We start from the raw sequence: 17,005 nt of genomic DNA, 5'->3' as shown, positions 1-17,005 counted from the left end.
TTTAGGGCATTTAAGCAGATGCAGCCCGCACTTTGCAATCTGGAATAGCATATCCAGACTGCCTGAACACACGAAACTCCCTTGCTTCCCAAAAGCTGGAGCGGAATGCTCTCCTACACACTTTGTGCAAAACAACAAACCTCCACGAAACTCAGAACTGGATTCATGGGGTTTGAAGATCTGCTTAAGGAATCAGTGAGCAGCATTCAGGAGCAGTTAACAAGTGGCGGTATTACGTGGCACCTATTAACATGGGATAATCCAGGAACGAAAGGAAGGGTGAGGGATAAAGGAACATCGCCCTAGGATGGCAGGACGTGCAGAAATCAAGGCACGAGAATCTGAAAGCACCAGATTAACTCAGCCATCACTGTCACAGCACACAGGAGGCAGCAGGGATGGAGCAGAAAAGGATGTTTCAGTTTCCACTGCGATGGAACGCACACCTTGGTCCTGCTGATGCAGCATCCCAGCAGCAGTTCTGGCATGGGGGAAAACGTGGCTTTGCTTGTTGCAGACACAAGGGGAGGTGGGGAGCTCCATGAAAGCTGTGGAGCTGAGGGTTCACAGAAGATCCTGAGCTGGAAGGGACACATTAGAATCAAGTCCGGTTCCCGAAGGACAGGGTTAACTCTTCTGTCTGCTGTCCCGCTCACTCCTCATTAGCTTTCATTTTCCTTTGGCTTCCAAATGCTCTTCTCCCAACCACTGCTCCCATTCCCCAGCAAGGTGTGACCCTGCCCTCCACCTTCCTCTGGGATTAAGGGATTTACGGGAGCCTGCAGATTTCAGATGGAGAAGGGTCTCAGGCTGAAATGTAGCACCAAATGAATACCAGCTTCAGTTTCCTCCTTATCTCCAGTGCCCCAGCCTGGCACCTTCATTAGCGAGCTGAGCAGCACGCAGGGGGCTGGATTTTGAAAGTAAGAGTGTAGTGGAAATGCTAAATCACAGCTTGAAGCAGAGACTGAGCACCTGAAGGGAAGGCAGGGCCAAGCCAACGGAGCTCAGCTGCAAGCAATGCACCTGAGTGATAGGAAGGGGTGGAGCCAGGACCCATCCCTTCCCAGCCCTCATTTAAGGGTTGGCAGTGGAGGTGAGGGGATCTTGCTGGAGATCTCTGTGTATGTGAGGCTTTTTGAAGGTAAGTAGATGCTTTCCTTTGTTTCTGTGTTATTGGCTGTTGCATTTGAGCATATCCTCACTTGCTGTAGCCCAGGACTTTGCTACCATGCTGTCCTTGCTACACTTTCCATCATGTTACAGCGTACTGTGCTACAAAGGGGCTGAAGTCTGTGGAGTGAGAGATCCCAGGTTGTTTCTTTAAAGTCAGCTGCAGGCACCTAGTTGATTACCAGAGCTGCTGAACCTTCAGTTTGAGTCTTCAGCTCTGGATTTACTGAGCCAGCACTCTGCACCCAGCACTGAATGCAGCAGAGCATCATCTGCTCCCACTGGCATGCTCTGTCCCAACAGGACCCATCCCTACATCTGTGCATAGATCTCCAATGCTGCAATGGCATGCAAGGAGGGCATCTGGAGGGCATGTCCCAGCCAGGAAAAAAACCACATCTGGGAATAACTGGAACCATCCCCAATGATGGGTTTGTTCTGAGATCTTGCTCTTGCTGTGCCAGCAACTGGCTCCAGTGTCCCGAAAAACCCTTTGCAAAACAGAGCAGGTAACTGTGTGCTGCCCAAGGTTTACATCCACCTTGGGTATTTCCTATGTTTGCTTTCCTGGCCAAGCCCCAGATTGGCCCATTGCTGTGCAGCACACTCCCATTCCAACACTGCGGGGGTTTTCCCTTCCTGCCCTTAAGTGCTGAGCTGTGTTGCTCTGAGCCACGCACCCCACACTCCTCCCCAGATACCCCTGGTATTTATTCCACAAAATGCTTTGGGAAGGAGGATGTCCCCCCAGTGTAAGATAGCACCATCCTTGGGCGCTCATTTCCATGGGTTGCTGCTCCTATGAGTTGCAGCCCAGCAATTTTCTATTCCCATCCTATGAAATCAGAGCTCTGCAGGGCCATGGAAGGGGCCCTCAGCAGAGCAGGGAGAGCTCCCAATGGGCCCTAGCCAGGCGGTTCCCATCCTTGTGATACCATGACCAGAACGACGGCCTCAGCAAAATGCAGCCCTGGGCCAAGTGTGCTTTTATTGCAGAATTGCTGTCCCAGACTGTCTCACTTGCTCTTCCATGACCTATTGCATCATGTGTCAGCCAGACATGATTCCTGGCATGGTTTGCACTGGGAGGACCAGGCTAGCCTCCTTCTGGAGCTCAGCCCTGTGGTCATTGCTAATAATTTAGCAACACCTTTGTTGAGAGAAGACTGTGTTCCTTCAGTTGTTTGGGAGTTACTTGATCCAAACATGACGAGCGATAACCATACAACAATCTTTCCTGGAGCATCAGCCACTAAGACTATACCCATTTTTTTCACTTTTTGTGGTTAATGCTCTATTTTTTAATGATGCTTTTCTCTTGACATTCAAACAGCACCCAGAACCCCAGACAGGGTGGGAAGCCCATGCCTGGTTGAGTCACTTCTTCAAAACACATCTTCATGAGGGACACAGGAGAGACCCCTGGCACTTCCCAGCTGCTGGGCAGGGCAGGAATCCTCCTTTCTTGGGGATCAGTGATCCAAATCACAGCTGCCGCATCAGCTCTTCCCTCCCTGCCTTTCACTGTGGCCACCAGGTCACTGTGATTGGCCTGGTTGGGCAGTCTGAGGTCTGGGTCCCGAAAAGAACATGGATTTGCTGGGTCCCAAAATGCACAGGACAGAGTCACATTTCCCATGATTTCTGGGGTCTGCAGCAACAGTAGGTTCCTGGCACCCTCTAATGGAAAAGACAAGTCACTGACTTGCCATTCTGCCAGCCTGCCTTTCTATTTTTAATTTAATATCCCAGTAATCACTCCCAGCTGGGCAAGATAGATCCCACACCAGTGCAGACCTGCAGCATGAGCTGAGCAAATGTCAGGGCTGTGCAGGGGTGGAATGACAGCCCCAAGCCCAGGACTGCTGCTTTACTTATGGAAATGAGAGGCAAGAGCTAATCAGCTCTGACATTTGTGCCTTGGTTGTGAATTTAAGACGTGTCCTAGTGGGCTAGCCATGTTATATGGCCAGTCTTTCCCTTGGTGGCATTTTGGGGGTTATTTTTCCAAGCTTGGCAGCTAAATCTTTGCCAGTGTTAAAGTGGACTCTGGAACCGAGTAGAATTACTGCTCGGATCATATGTTGCTCATTTTATTTTTTTAAAGCTCAGTGTTTGCTAGAAAGTGACACAGGTAGCCAAAGTCCCATACGCAGCCCTTTGGCAGAGGTCTTGCCAGCTGTTCAGAGGCATGGAGAAGGCTGCACGGGTGGCATTCCTGCAACGAGCCCGCATCCTCGGTGGAAGGACATTTGGGCTGTGGGATCAGGATTTTGGCTCCAGCATGCAGCTCCCAAGCTGGGCCCTGTAGGAATGGCTGCTCCTAGGGCTTTGTCCCAGGCACTGCCCTGCCAGCAGAGGGTGCAGGTGGGACCTGGCCCATCCATGCCAATCCCAAAGCTGTGGGCTTGACGCCATATGCAAACTGAGCAAAAGTGGTGTTTCCCTTCATCAAAAAGCTCCGGGAAAACAACGAGAGCAGAAGAAAATAGCCAAGTGCCCCGAGCTTGGCCAGTGTGCCATAGCTGACAGAGAGCAAAACTGGGGCCACCAAGTGCCAGATGACAGGAACCCATCGAGGGCTGCTGCCCCTTGGGCTCTCAGAGCACAGGGGATGCATTTTGTTGGGAAGCTTCAGGCAGAGCTGAACGCGGAGCTCTGGAAGCGAAGGCTGGGACTGGAATTCGGCAGCTCGCTTCTAAAATCCCGTTCAAAATTCTTTTACTTTTAGACTCCCGGTTTCCACAGCAACAAGACACACAGCTCTCTGCGGAGTGCGGGGCTATAAATAAACCCCGGATCTATAGTTGTGATATTAGCTACGAGGGCTTTGAGGAATCGCATGTGGCGATGAAGAGAATGGCTCGGTGCTGAAAGGAAACACGTTTAATGAGGAAATGATGGTTCCCTGCTCGGTTTGGATGGTGGCTTTGAACAAAGGAAAACCACAAAGCACAGCGCCCGGTAAGGTCCTGCCTTTTCCAGGGTGGCACTGATGTCAGTAGAATCGTTGGGAAATAGTGCCCTGCCATCTCTGCTTTACACAGCATTTTAAGCAGCTCTGTGCTTAAATGGGTTTCTTACAAACAAGAGGTGGCCTTCAGCTGCTGTTTCGCAGCCCCAATCCTTCTGGGGAAGCAATTAAGCAGCCAAGGCTGGGGCAGACACTCGTAGCCCCATTCTCATTGCACGTTGCTGCCATTCAGTGACCCCACGGCTCTGCTGTAGGTGCCGTCCCTATTTAGCAAAGGACTTCACGTGTGCTAACTTGAAGCACAGCTCTCAATCCTAATTGCTTCCCTGAAGGGTGGTCGCTGTGGGTCACAGTCAGAGAGCAGGAATTTGGTCTGCAGGACCTGAAGGAGAGCTGCCCTCGCCCCTCGACATCGGCTCGTAAACAAAGCTGCAATCCCAGAAGGAAGGGTAAATATGAGCTGTGCTGGGAGCAGGGAGGAAATTAAATAGCTATCACATGGCATACAAACAAGCTTGTCAGGGAGAGGGAACTGGCAGCTTGGTGCTCGCAGAACAGATTTGTACACAGTAGTGAGGAGGAGGAGATGAGGAAGGAGAAGAAAGGAAACACAAATCAAAGAGTTATTTGGAGTTTCCTCTGCTGCAGACAGAAGGTCCGTGTTATTCAAACAGATGTACCGCATGTCACCAGTTTTCTTCTGTTTGTTATTTTAAGGATGGTCTTAAGAGGAAAATAAATTCCACTTGGAGGCTCTTTTATATCCATTTTAGGCAGTCTGTGGAGAGAAGCCCAAGGAGTGGGGCTGGGGAGATTCCTCCAGGCTGAGGGGGTGCTGCAGCCCCTGCAGTGATGGAACAGCTGGGAGGAACCCACCGGCAGCACCTGCTGCTGCTGCTCCCCAGCAGAGATCTGGGAGGATTAGTTCTGCTGGCACAGGGGTGGGCTTCAGTAAAATCTGTGCAACACTAATATGGGACTGCTGATCTGTCAGCCTCTCCTCTGTGCCTGGAAAGATCATGGAGCAGATCCTCCTGGAAGCTATACACATGGAAGAGAGGGAGGGGATGTGGGATAACCGGCATGGCTTCACCAAGCCATAACCAACCCAGTGGCCTTCTATGATGGCGTAACTGCATCAGTGGTCAAGGGAAGAGCCATCAATGTCATCTATCTGGACTTCAGTGAGGCCTTTGACACAATCCCCCGTAACATCCTTCTGTCCAGACTGGAGAGATACGGATTTGACAGGTGGAACTGTTTGATGGATGAGGAACTGGTTGTGAGGTTGTACCCAGTGAGTGGTGGTCAGTGGCTCAATGGAGGTCAAGCAGGTGGGGCTCTGTGCACCTGATGGAGCTGTATGTGTCCCTGCTCAGTGCAGGGGAGTTGGGCCAGAAGGCCTTTACAGGTCCCCTCCAAGACACCCGTTGCAGGACTGCTGATGTTCTCCCTTCCTGCCATTAACTGATCATCACACAGGACAGGGTAGAAGTAGCCCTTTTAATGTAAGACACAAAAAGTTGGAATCAATAAGTAATACTAAAAAAAAAGGCATTGCTGGGGAAGCAGGCATCGTGCCCATTCTCCGAGGGCTCCATCCTGCTCCCACTGAAATCAAAAGGAGTTTTGGAGTTGGCTACAGTGGGAACAGGAACAGTCCTGAAGGCACTAATTAGTACAGCTGGCTGAATAATGCATAACGAACCGTTCATTCAGCTAATTTCATCTCTCTTTCTATTCATGAATTGCCCGTGAACCAACCCCGGTTTTCTCCTTCTGGTCGTCATTCAGAAGTTATTTGTGGGCTTCTTCAGGAAACAACCCCCGGCGTGCAGTTCCAGCGCACGTCGCAGCATGTCAATATTTGGTGTTTGCACAGAAGTGTTTGAAGTGTGGGGCAGGTAGCAGGGAGGGCACGTGGCATTATCTCTTGCCGAGCTGATAGTTCTGTAGCTAGCGAGTGTAGCATGGGTTTCGAACGCTGCAAAGAAACACGGGATGTTGTATTTATTTTCAGGAAATACTTATGCAGGCTTGTGCTTTCTCCTTGAACAGACTGAGCTGGTTAGTGCAATTCCAACCAAAAGCCGAGAGGGGAGGGATGTGATATGAAAACACCCCGAGGAATGTCACTGGAATATTCAAGTAAACGCTTCCAGACTTCATTTTCCAGATGTAAAGCTATTTGGCTGCAGCAAAGTCCAAATCAATGCTGTGGAAGGGCTGATTCCAACATCGGATCTGGGATGCCAGCTGCACTCTGGGAGCTGTGCACCCATCCTGTGCTGCTCAAGCTGTTGGGAGGGCACCCATGGGGGACTGGATCCGTGGCAAGGAGCTGTGCCAGCTCTAGGACAAGGAAAGGGAAAGTGATTGCAACATGATCTTGTTTTGGGGGAGAGTCACCCACATGGGACTTTCCTTGGTTGGGCAGATGAATGTAGGGGGGAATTCAGAGCGGGAGTCAAAGGGGAATGGCAGGGCTGTGATTGGGGTGGTGGGAAGGCGGAGGCAGGGAAAACCGAGGATGTTTCTTTTGCAGCGGTTTCTGGGACGAATGCAAGGAGGAAGGAAGCCGGGGGCAGCGTTTTGGCAGCCGGGGGCTGTGGGTTTTCGTGCTGAGGCAAGCCCCGTGGGGAACCAGGCAAAGCCAGAGGCGCCGAGCAGCAGCAACCCAGCTTTATCTGGGGGGGGTAAAGGGGGGGTGCAGCCCTATCGGTGATGTCTTCAGCAGGAAAAACACCCTGAAAAACCCCAATGTCAGGAGGTGTGTGCCCGGCAGAGGGCAGCGTCACCCACCCGGCACATCGCTGCCATCCCGCCGCCCCCCCCCCCCCCCCCATCGCTGCCGCTGCAGCCACCTCCGAGCCCCGTCCCAACCACACATGCTCGTTTTATGATGTGAAAGACAAGGGATGCTGCCGGCCCGGCATCTGGCCTCTTTTTTTTTTCATTGCTCTTTTTTTTTTTTTTTTCCTTTCCCCAAAGCTCACGTGATGTTTTTCTATGCTCTTCAAAGCCAGGGCTTGTTTGTTTTTTCAAAAGCAAGAGTTCCAATCCCGGCATCTGTGAGAAACCTTACAGGAAATAACCCGTGTGCACAGAAGGACTCGAGTGTACATGCCACAGCAGTATTTGTCTTTCCCCTCCGTATAACCGCGCAGATGGCACCCAGCCTCACTGCTCCCTGCGTCCTGCCAGAAAAGAGAGCTTTGGGATCACAAAAACGAAGTCCTGTGGGGTTGGGGGAAGGGGAGAAGCGGGCATTGGGCAGGTCAGAAGTGAGATGTTTTGTTTTTGGGAACAGGGAGCGAGCTTTTGGAAGAGGGCAGCCAGGAGGGTACCACACTGAGCCACGTTTAGGATGCCCAGAAATGCCAAAGAGGCAAATACGCCTGCCTGTTTAGTGAGAAGTGTTGAAGAGCTTCCTAAAGCAACCAGAGAACTATGAAGAGCTCTCAGAAGAAGTCCTGCATGTTGCCCCGTGGGCTGGAAACTCTGGGCACCTCAACAGGCCTTTAGCCAGCAGCCTACATGAAGTTCTCCCTCATTTCAACAGGTAGAGATTCTCAACTCCTTCTCACTCTGTGGATGGATTATAATCTGAAATAGCTCCTCTTCCATAGGACCCAGTTACCCGTTTCACACAAAACAATATCATTTTCATGTGCCTTCGGACGTTCCAGCAGTGTTGCATTGAGTCCAACACACACAAAGAAGAGATTATCGTGGTGGATGTGGCTGAGGTTGCTTTGCCATGCTGCTTAAGGGCTCCATGTGAAGCAGGATCAAGGCAATCTGAGAACAACGATCCAGACCTTTCAGCTGACAGGTGAGAACTAAAGTAGATGCGTCCAGTGCTGGAAAAAAAAAAATGGGCCAGGACATTCAGTAACAGCTTCTCCGTGAGCTGAAAATATGAAAAGAGGAAAATAACGGCACTCTCCATTATTATTTACTGATTATTCTGACAAGGAACATTCCCCAGCTGCTTGCCTCAAGTGTGCAGAAGGAGAATTTACACAAAGAGTGACGATGGAGGGAACAGGATGGTTTTGGTGTCCAAGAAGCTGCTGTCCTCCAGGCACCTGGCTGCACCCCAGCACGACCTTCACTCGCAGCCCGCTGCCTGGAGCAAGGCGTAACATGAGCTCCTCCAAAGCTGATTTATTTTGCTGAGGGTGGTTCCTTGCCTTGCCCGCTGGCTAGCCAGGAATTCTTGGTGGCTTGGGACAGAATTATATGCCACTCTGCCTTTGGTTTCCAAGGGCTTCATCCAAAGCTGTTTCTGATCAGAGGAGAGGCTCCCAGTTCACACACCGCACTTCAGATTAAAGATCGCCTTACTATCTGGCATCGAGACAGACAAGTTCTGCTCTGTAAAGCACAGACTCGCTCTTTAGCAGCAAAACTCACATCAGGCTTGCGTTCAGGCTTAGACCTAGTTCCCAAGCAGAAAGGTTTACACCCTCAACTTGCTACAGACAGGGCAACCATCAGGTACCTGGCTTTGAGCACAGCGTGGTGCTTTCAGGATGGGTTCATGCTGGGTTAAAGACACCGATACAGGCAAAAAAGCCAGCAGAGGACTTGGTGTTTTCACACTGGCTGCCTGGCCCCTGCCTGAGTGCAGTGCAAACCTTTCCTAAGGGACTGAGAGCGCTTCCTCTGCATATCCCTTCCTCCAAGGGACAATACCGGGCACGGCAGGAAAAGGAAGTGCACATGGCTTCCATTGCACGATGGATCACTTGCAAGGCAAGAACATAAAGGCTTTGGGATTTTCAAGGACCCTCTCCCGGCAGGAGCCTGCCACACGGAAGCAGAGCTGTGTAGCTGCACAATATATGACATTATGCAACCCCAGCGAGCTTCCATCAGCTCCTCACTCTCGCCTTTCAACAGGACCTCAGTGAACGCAGTTTGATAGCCTGTGATATTCCAAAGGGAAATAAAAGGATAAACGAGCAGTATTTGGAATTTTTGCCCATCCGAAGTCAACCGCCAAACCAGCTCCGGTTGCAGAGAGCACTGCCACCACCACGGCTCTGCCGGACCGCCACACATCCTCACCCTGCCGGCACCTCGGGGTGCTCCGCACCCCCCGACCTGCTCGCCCCACAAGCCCCACACAAAAGCCGCCCGCTCCCGCCCCTCCCCTATTCAACCAGCGGAAGGGGGCGGGGCTAAGCGGGCGCTTTAAGCTAGTGATTGACAAGCTCCCGTCAGCCCCTCAGAGGGAGGGAGGCGGGGGCAGCGCGCTGACAGCCAATCACCAGCCTCGAGTAGCCGGCCGGGCCAATGGGCAGGGCGGTGGGCGGGGCCTCGCCGCGGGGTCAGGCCGGGAGTGGAGGCGCTCCGTCGCTCCTTCTTTTTTCTCTCTCTCTCTCTCTCCCCCTCCCCGCTCCGTGCCGACTGGGACGCCTCACCGCGGGATCCCTCCGCCGCGGGCTGGCCGTGGCGTGTGCGCGCGCCGTCCGCCTCCGCGCTGCCTTCAGCGAGGGATTCTTTCCCGCGGTTGTGGCGCCGGGGCGGTTCCGGAGGAGGCGGCGGTGGGGCCCAGCGCTCCGGGACGGTGCACGGGCGGAGGATGGAGCGGCTGAGGCAAGGAGCCGGCCCGTGAGGGAGCGCGGAGGCCTGCTCGGGGCCTGCCGGGCGGGGACCCCGCGGCCAGGCCGCGCCTCAGCGCTCGGGCCTGCACCCCCGGCGGCCGCCCTCGGGGGGCCTCGGCCAGGCCCTGCCCGCCGCGGGGGGCTGCTCCGTAGCGCCGGGCCCCCTCAGCCCCCGGGGGGGGGGGCCGGCAGCGCGGAGGGGGCCGCCCAGGGGGCGGCGTGAGGGGCCCCCCCGGGGCGCTGCCTCCCCAGGTGTGCTCCCTGCGGACCGGGGGCCGGCGGAGCACCATGGTGGAGAAGCGCTGCCCGCGGCTGCAGCGGGACGGGGTGTACCGTTGGTTCTCGGAGCTGCCCTCCCCGCAGCGCGTGGAGTTTCTGTGCGGCCTGCTGGATCTGTGCATCCCGCTGGAGCTGCGCTTCTTGGGAGCCTGCCTGGAGGACCTGGCTCGGAAGGACTACCACTCTCTGCGAGACTCCGAGATCAAGGCCAACAACCCCGCCGACCTGGGCAGCCTCACCAACCTGACGGACGAGGTGGTGCGCAGCAAACTGCTGGTCTCGCTCGCCCTGCTGGGCTCTGCCCACCGCGAGGCAGCCGGGGTCCTCTTCCGGACCCTCACCCACATCGATTCCGTCATCAACAACTACGGGCTGCAGCTCAACGAGGGCCGCACCGGGGATGAGTTCCTGTTGCTCTTCACCATGGCGTCCAACCACCCGGCTTTCAGTTTCCACCAGAAGCAGGTGCTGAGGCAGGAGCTCACCCAGATCCAGAACATCATGGCCAGCACCAGCAAGAATCCCAGCACCTCTACCCTCAATTCCATGGCGACCTATCCGGGCTGCCATAAGGTGGGTCACGCGCTGAGATGGCGTTGCTGTGGGGCACCGCGCTGTGACTTTCAACCTAGAATCATAGAATGGCTTAGGTTGGAAGGGACCTTAGAGATAGTTGAGCTCCAACCTCCTGCTGTGGGCTGGTTGCCACCCACCAGATCGGGCTGTCCAGGATCCCATCCAGCCTGGCCTTGGGCACCTCCAGGGATGGAGCATCCCCAGCTTCTTTGGGCAACCGGTTCTAGTGCCTCACCACCTTCTGAGTAACCTAATTTTCCCCCTTTTTAGTTTTAAGCCATTCCCCCTTGTCCTATCACTATCAGACCGTGTAAAAAGTTGCTCTCCCTCCTGCTTACCAGCTTCCTTCAAGTACCTCTCTTCTTTCAACCTCTTCTTTCTCTTGTCGCAGGCATTCTAGTAGTAAATAGCAGCCTGAGGGGTTGACAGGTCATTCCCTTGGTTGATGCTGGGGGTGAAAAGAGGAGGTGTGAGCAGTTCTTGTCTCACACAATGAGGAGGAGTTCACAAGCTGATCAAGAGGCAGCAGTATGAACTTCAGCTGGTTGTTCCTGGGAATGGTTCTGCTTCCCTGCTTCTGTCAGGTGCATGGAAGCCCTGTGATTTGGTAGGGGGAAGCATGTGTTGTATCTCTAGACATGGGGTCAAGCATCTGTCTAAAAGTGTTTCCCTGGAAGAATTTGGAAGGGGGAGGATCAGCTTGGAAAGTAGCTGTTCAGTGGCAAAGGCATTGTGGTGAATCTGGATTTGGGGCAGGCAAATGTTTGGAGTTTCTGATGTTAAAGAAGTATGGTGGTTGTGCGTCACCCTGAGCCACCTAGGCATTGATCCTGGTGTCAGAGGGTCGCCATCATTAACTTGCTATGCGCGTTCACTTGGCAGCAATTAAGCTAGACAGTATCATTTGAAAGTGTGCTGTTAGTAACGAGATCTGTCAGTGAGTGCCGAAGTGCTCTCAGCCTGCCACCAGCTCGGGAGTCAGGCTGCCCCATTGACTGCGTTTAACCTGCTTGGAAGTTCAAACCGAGTAGCAAGGCAGTGGGTGTGTGAGCAGTTAACAGCCTGCAGCTCCCCAGGCTGCACTGACTCAGCCAGCAAATAACCACCTCACCCTTCTGTTGGGAAAGACTGTGTATACCTGAGGGCTACAAAATTCTCTGTATAGGAATAGCATCCTAAATAAAGCTGTTGCTGAGGGCTCAGCACGGATTCCATTGAAGTTAAGTGCTGAATCTCAGTCTGAGACAGAAGAAGTGTATGCTTACTCTTCTGCTGAATGCAAATTTCCTTCTAATTTTGCGTGGGTATTTTTTTGGATACTGCTGCTTTTTTTTTTTTTTTCAACTGCTGTTGAGAGTTCTGACACTTATTTCTCTTTATCTTCCTTTTCTGTGTCTTTAAACAGCGCTTATTCCTGACGTTTTGTTTTAAGGGGAAGGAACAGAGTAAGGGAATGCCTCTTTATTACCTTTAAACCTGTGTGTGAATAAAATAGAGATGGAAAGAGTATTTCACATAGAAGGGTATAATTGAAACCAAGATGAGCTTCCTGACAGATACTTAGCTGCTCACATCTTCCCTTATTCTGAAGATGCATGGACCCTGAGATTGAAAGACTGTAAATCATCCGCAAGTTTTCCCAAAATAAGATGAGCAAAAAAGGTGAAATTACGTAGACAGGATGTTTTTCTTAGACTATGCCTTCAAAGCTTCAGAAATAGTGCATCTTTCATGGAGGTGAAAACCTCCAGTGCTATTTCAGTCAATCTAAGATGGACGGAGAATCCATCCCATTCTTCCTGCCAGCGCTGAGGTGCACGGGGCTGTCACTTGGCTGTTCTGCTTCTGAACACACTGAAGGATTATCTCTTAAAAGAAATGTGACTTTTTTTTTTTTTTTTTTTTAGAAATGGCTTTTGAAGGAAACTGAGAGCTAAATGCAGAATGAGCTGAGAGGGGATTGAGAAAGGTGATTTACTTTTGCAGGCTCTGAAATGTGTGTTTTGCTTGAACAGATGCAGATTTCCTTTTTTAAGATTGTTGAACTCTTTCGATGTTGATAGCTCGGTAATTTTGCTACTTTTAGAGTGAGTAGTTGGCTTAGAACAAGAGTTGGATGAAGTAAGTGGAAAAAAAATGCCTTTCTCCATTCAGCCCTGCTTAAATATGCACAAATAAATTCCAGCACTGCGGACTTGAATCTTGTGATGTTACCAAGCTATGTTGTGACAATACTTGGGTTGTAACATCACCTAGAAAGAAAAACAAGGCAGATGTCAAGAGAAAGTGAGCTGCCCCGGGCTGCTGCCTGCCAAGTCCTGCGCTCCTCGTCCTCTTCAGACCTGGAGGAGAATTCCTTCCCTGGAGCCAGCACTTCCTCGCTGCTCTGCTGCTTTACTACAGCCGAAGTGATGCTGAGCTGGTACATGGAGACAACTCCGTGTCATTACCTTTTTCTGTGCAGCTAGAGGTCTGCTCAGGTCCCTGATGATCTCCACGTGACTTTCAGGGAGATGTGAGGAAGAAGGTGAGGTTGTTGGACAGTACTTCTTGCACAGTCAGTTCTATTAAAATATGGCCCAACTTGATAGTAGCGACAACTTTTTTTCCAAAGGCTTGCAGCTTGCAGTCCGTCTCCCATCTCTTTCAACTCTTACAGTGAAATAGTTCCAACAAGATTGCATATAATACAGGCAATGGTGTGAGCAGCTGATAGAAAATTACTGTAGAAATCATGATTCTTCAAGTTGCCTTGGGGTAGGTAACCGCATTTGAGGTTGGCTAGCAATGCAAGTCGCTGCTTTTTTGGTTGCTGCAGTTGCTGACTGCAAGGAGGCACGGAACAGCTGCTGATAACTTTTTGCTTCAAGTTTTGTGTTTTAGGATTATTCTTGGTTCATATCCATCTTAAAAAGATGCAGAGGAGAAGGTGGCTGTGACTGGCCCTAAGTAGGTCAGTAATTATCAGATACGTTCTTTCTGCTTGCTAGTACAAAGTGAACACTGAGTTTGCTTGCCCTAAGTAGGGAAACACGGTCCTCCTCCTGGAGCATGCTGTACTTTTAATCTGTAAGTAATTTCTGCACGCTGTCCTGTCCTGCATTCTCTTCTGCTTTGGGGCAGTGTTAATGCTTGCAGGACTTGAAGTGTGGGTTCTACGTACTTCTTGTTTGTAGGTGTGCAATCCAAGGTGGTGTGGTTTTTAAAAGCTGAAACAGCATAAATTGTCTTCAGATGAAGCCCAGGCATCTACTTAGAGCCTTGCCTTTTAAAACTTCTGTTCCTGGAGGGCTTATATTTTTAAATGAAAGTGATGCACCAGAGTTTTTGGGTTGTTTCTGCACCTTGGAACGTCTTCATCCTGCTGTCTTTTTTTTTACCTTTGCCATGAAGGAAGCAGAATGGTACCTGAAGGCTCACTGCTGTACTGAGAGCTGAGGCTGTGGCTCTTCTCATAGTGCAGGGGCTAAAAGCATCAGGACAGAGCAAAACCATGGCTGAATGTGTGACCCATGGGGAAAGAAGTGTCTCAAAGCTGTCTCCACGTGTCATGAAGATGTCTATCCTGTGTAACTTGCATCAATGAACATCATTTTTTAACTGTAGGTGAAAATGTAGTGCTTTTAATTCATCCTGTAGTGCTTTTAATTCATCCTTGGCTGTTTTTGGGAGGCTTTAGGGATGCTGTCCTTACAGAACCCCTTATACTTATGTCTTGTACATAATGAATATGGGGACTTACTCAGACACTGGAACTCACTTAGGTGTAATGTGAATCTCTGCATAGACTAATGTTTTCTCTGAAGCCTTGTATTATCAGCACTGAGGGCATAACTTCTAATGAGAAGGGAATTGGCTTGTGCTTCTGCCGCCTTGTATTTCTGAAAGTTGCTTAATTTACTCTCTAAGACCATTCTGTGAAAGAAGGGAAGTAAGATGATGCTTTGGCTACTTAGCGCCTGCTCTGCTCGCTGGCTGTGATGAGAGCTCTCCAGGGCAGCAATCTGGCTGGGGCTTCAGCTGCAGAAGCAGGGTCAGAAATAGGTCTGAGCACGGTTCGTTTGCAGCTGAAAGGAAATAAGCTGGTGACAGCGCAGTTCTGTGGCTGTTCCAGGTTGATAGCTTGTGAATGGGAAAAGAGCTCCCGCCCAGTCAGCTTCCAAATACTGCACCGATATCTATTTCCAGTTTATAGCATAAGATGCTATTTTTCAACCGTGCTAATTCCACAGGCTTATCTAAAACTTAGAAATAACCAAAGGCTACTGGAGTTGTGTAGAGCTGATGTTCCGAGGGGTCTCCTTCCAGTTCCTTCTGTGTTAGGTTCTGCAGCATTTGCTGCAGGTGATTTAAATTGCGTCCTCGGTCTTCAAAAATGCTCGTATTTTATATCCCATCTGTGGAATGATGAGCTGGAAAAGTCACCCGCTTGGTAGGTTGAAACAGAGCCCTTAAAGTCCTCACAGAGTAAGCGACCTAGGTTTGACCTGCCAAGTGCCGTGGTGAATTTCTTGCCAGAACTCTTGTTTGGAAACTTTTGTCCAGCTGTGATAAAATGGTTCAGTCTTGAACGTGTGATGCTCTCAGAAATGAGCTTAAAATACAAGGGACTCCTTGGAAGGCAGTGGTTTTGTGTAGTAACGGCGTTCACCACCAAATTCACTTCTGCATATCGTGTGCTGTTACCTGATGAACTTGATTTTAAGAACCTAAATTAGTTGGCTTGGAAAATGGACTGTACCTCCAAACTCTGGGGGGAGAGCAGCCAAAAAGAAAGTTGTGTTGAACTTGTTTTTTCCATAGGCTGCCTTCCCTTCTGTGTGCGTGTGTGTCCAGGCTGAATGAAGCTTCCTTTTAGGGATGCATTCCACTTTATTTACTCTCTTATATATCGATGACCTACTAAGCATAAGATATTGAAGACCTCATCTATTCTGGAACAGAATGCCTACCATAAGGTGCTGTACACTGTGAACTGGACCAGGTTTGTGTGCATCAGCTGTGTGCAGTGCCTACGTGAAGAGCAGAGCCAGCAGCAGGTAACCACACCTAACGAGCATTCCAGTGTGTTGACTTCAAAGGTGCAGAGCAGCATCCTTGCTTGGAAGCATTTAGCCGTTTGGTTTAGTGTTGGTGTTGTTTGTTTTTACGAGTTTGAATTGCTGGAACAGAGATCTGTAATTCTTCAGTGATTGGGTGCAGGCACTGCTTGCTGGCAGGCTGCAGCACTGACTTCCTCTTCACACTTCTCTTAAATATGCAGTGGTGCAGAAGAGACTGGAGTGCCAACGAACCTTTCCATTAGGGAAATGCTTAGGGTCTCGTGGCTTGGATTACACCGGCAGACTATAAAACTGGGTCTGACCATTCTTCTACCTCCCAAATGTGTACAGAGGTCCCGTGGTGGTGGTTTCTCACGTAAGTTCTGTAGCTCTAAAGTCAGTGTGCTGTTGACATTTTGAAGACAGATGTTATTAAGGACAGGAAGCTTCTGTAGCAGAATGGATCATGCTACTCTTTGAATGCTTGGGAAGCTGAAGGTCCTCCTCCCTTCTGATGTCTGTGTGGTTGAGAGTGTTCCAGTGCAGAAACAGGGACAGGCATACCTCAGTGCTGGGACAGAGAGCAGGAATGATCCCCAGGGCTGGTTATCAGGAGCTGTGTCTTGGGATTGAGCCATTCTTAATGGTTGTCAGGTTTGTGAGATTCAAATTTGATTCCTTTTTTCTTCTAAGGAACAAGTGAAATAACTGCCTCATCATCTGCCTTCTCTGAAATACACAAGGTGCACCAGAATGCTGGACTCAAAGTGCCCTGCGTTAGCAGCATGTGTGAGCCTGTTCCACTTGCATCCTGCCCAATAAGTTGCAGTAAACCATGGCACACCAGGTAGATGAAACAGGCTGTTTTCAGAGCTTTTCCCATTAACTTGTAAACTTTAACTCCTAGTGCCTTTTTTTTTGCAGGGAATCCCACGTACTCTGCCTGTTTGGCAGGCTCACATGGTTAACTATCAGAGATTGCACGGTGGTGGCAAAAAAAAAGCTGCATTAGCCAATAATAAAGAGTTCTGAAACTTCTGTGCACAGCTTTGCCTGTTTGACTTATGGGATAAGTGCACATCTTTGCACTAAACAGTTGCCAAGTCTTGCAAATGGCATTCGTACACAGCACAGTGCAATTAAAGCCTCGTTACTGTGCAGTAGGTGTGTATTCCCACAATTAATGAGGTATCTGCAATTCTTTAAAGGATTTTTAGTGGAACTCAATCTATGCAATGCAATCCAGACTTCTTTGGTCCGTCTGCTCCAGTGAATTTGTAGTGGAACCTTGTAGCAAGTGGGTGATTATCCTGAAGCATCTAAGAGCTGCATGCCTCATTTCATCC

At 50.5% G+C, this 17,005-nt stretch overlaps 1 protein-coding gene and 1 long non-coding RNA gene across 5 annotated transcripts in view; both read left to right on the top strand.

Annotated features, from left to right (window-relative positions):
* Positions 1,086–6,949, top strand: LOC110404306. Of its 2 annotated transcripts, XR_002442154.1 has the most exons (4): positions 1,086–1,144; positions 3,905–4,137; positions 6,206–6,295; positions 6,693–6,949. It is a non-coding gene; the product is annotated as an uncharacterized LOC110404306 (long non-coding RNA). The 2 variants fall into 2 exon arrangements; XR_002442153.1 differs by lacking the exon at positions 6,693–6,949 and having other exon boundaries at positions 6,206–6,682.
* Positions 9,920–17,005, top strand: part of ZCCHC14 (zinc finger CCHC-type containing 14) — a 44,521-nt gene continuing 37,435 nt past the window's right edge. For all 3 annotated transcript variants that reach the window (XR_002442152.1, XR_002442151.1, XM_021408440.1), the window contains exon 1: positions 9,920–10,614. Coding sequence is in view for 1 of the 3 variants with exons in the window: in XM_021408440.1 (XP_021264115.1) it covers positions 10,051–10,614 (564 nt within the window). In the remaining 2 variants the exon portion in view is untranslated. The remainder of the gene's footprint in view (positions 10,615–17,005) is intronic.

Source organism: Numida meleagris, chromosome 10 (assembly GCF_002078875.1).
Source record: "Numida meleagris isolate 19003 breed g44 Domestic line chromosome 10, NumMel1.0, whole genome shotgun sequence".
Taxonomy (NCBI): domain Eukaryota; kingdom Metazoa; phylum Chordata; class Aves; order Galliformes; family Numididae; genus Numida; species Numida meleagris.
This window is presented reverse-complemented; position numbering and strand designations above follow the sequence as displayed.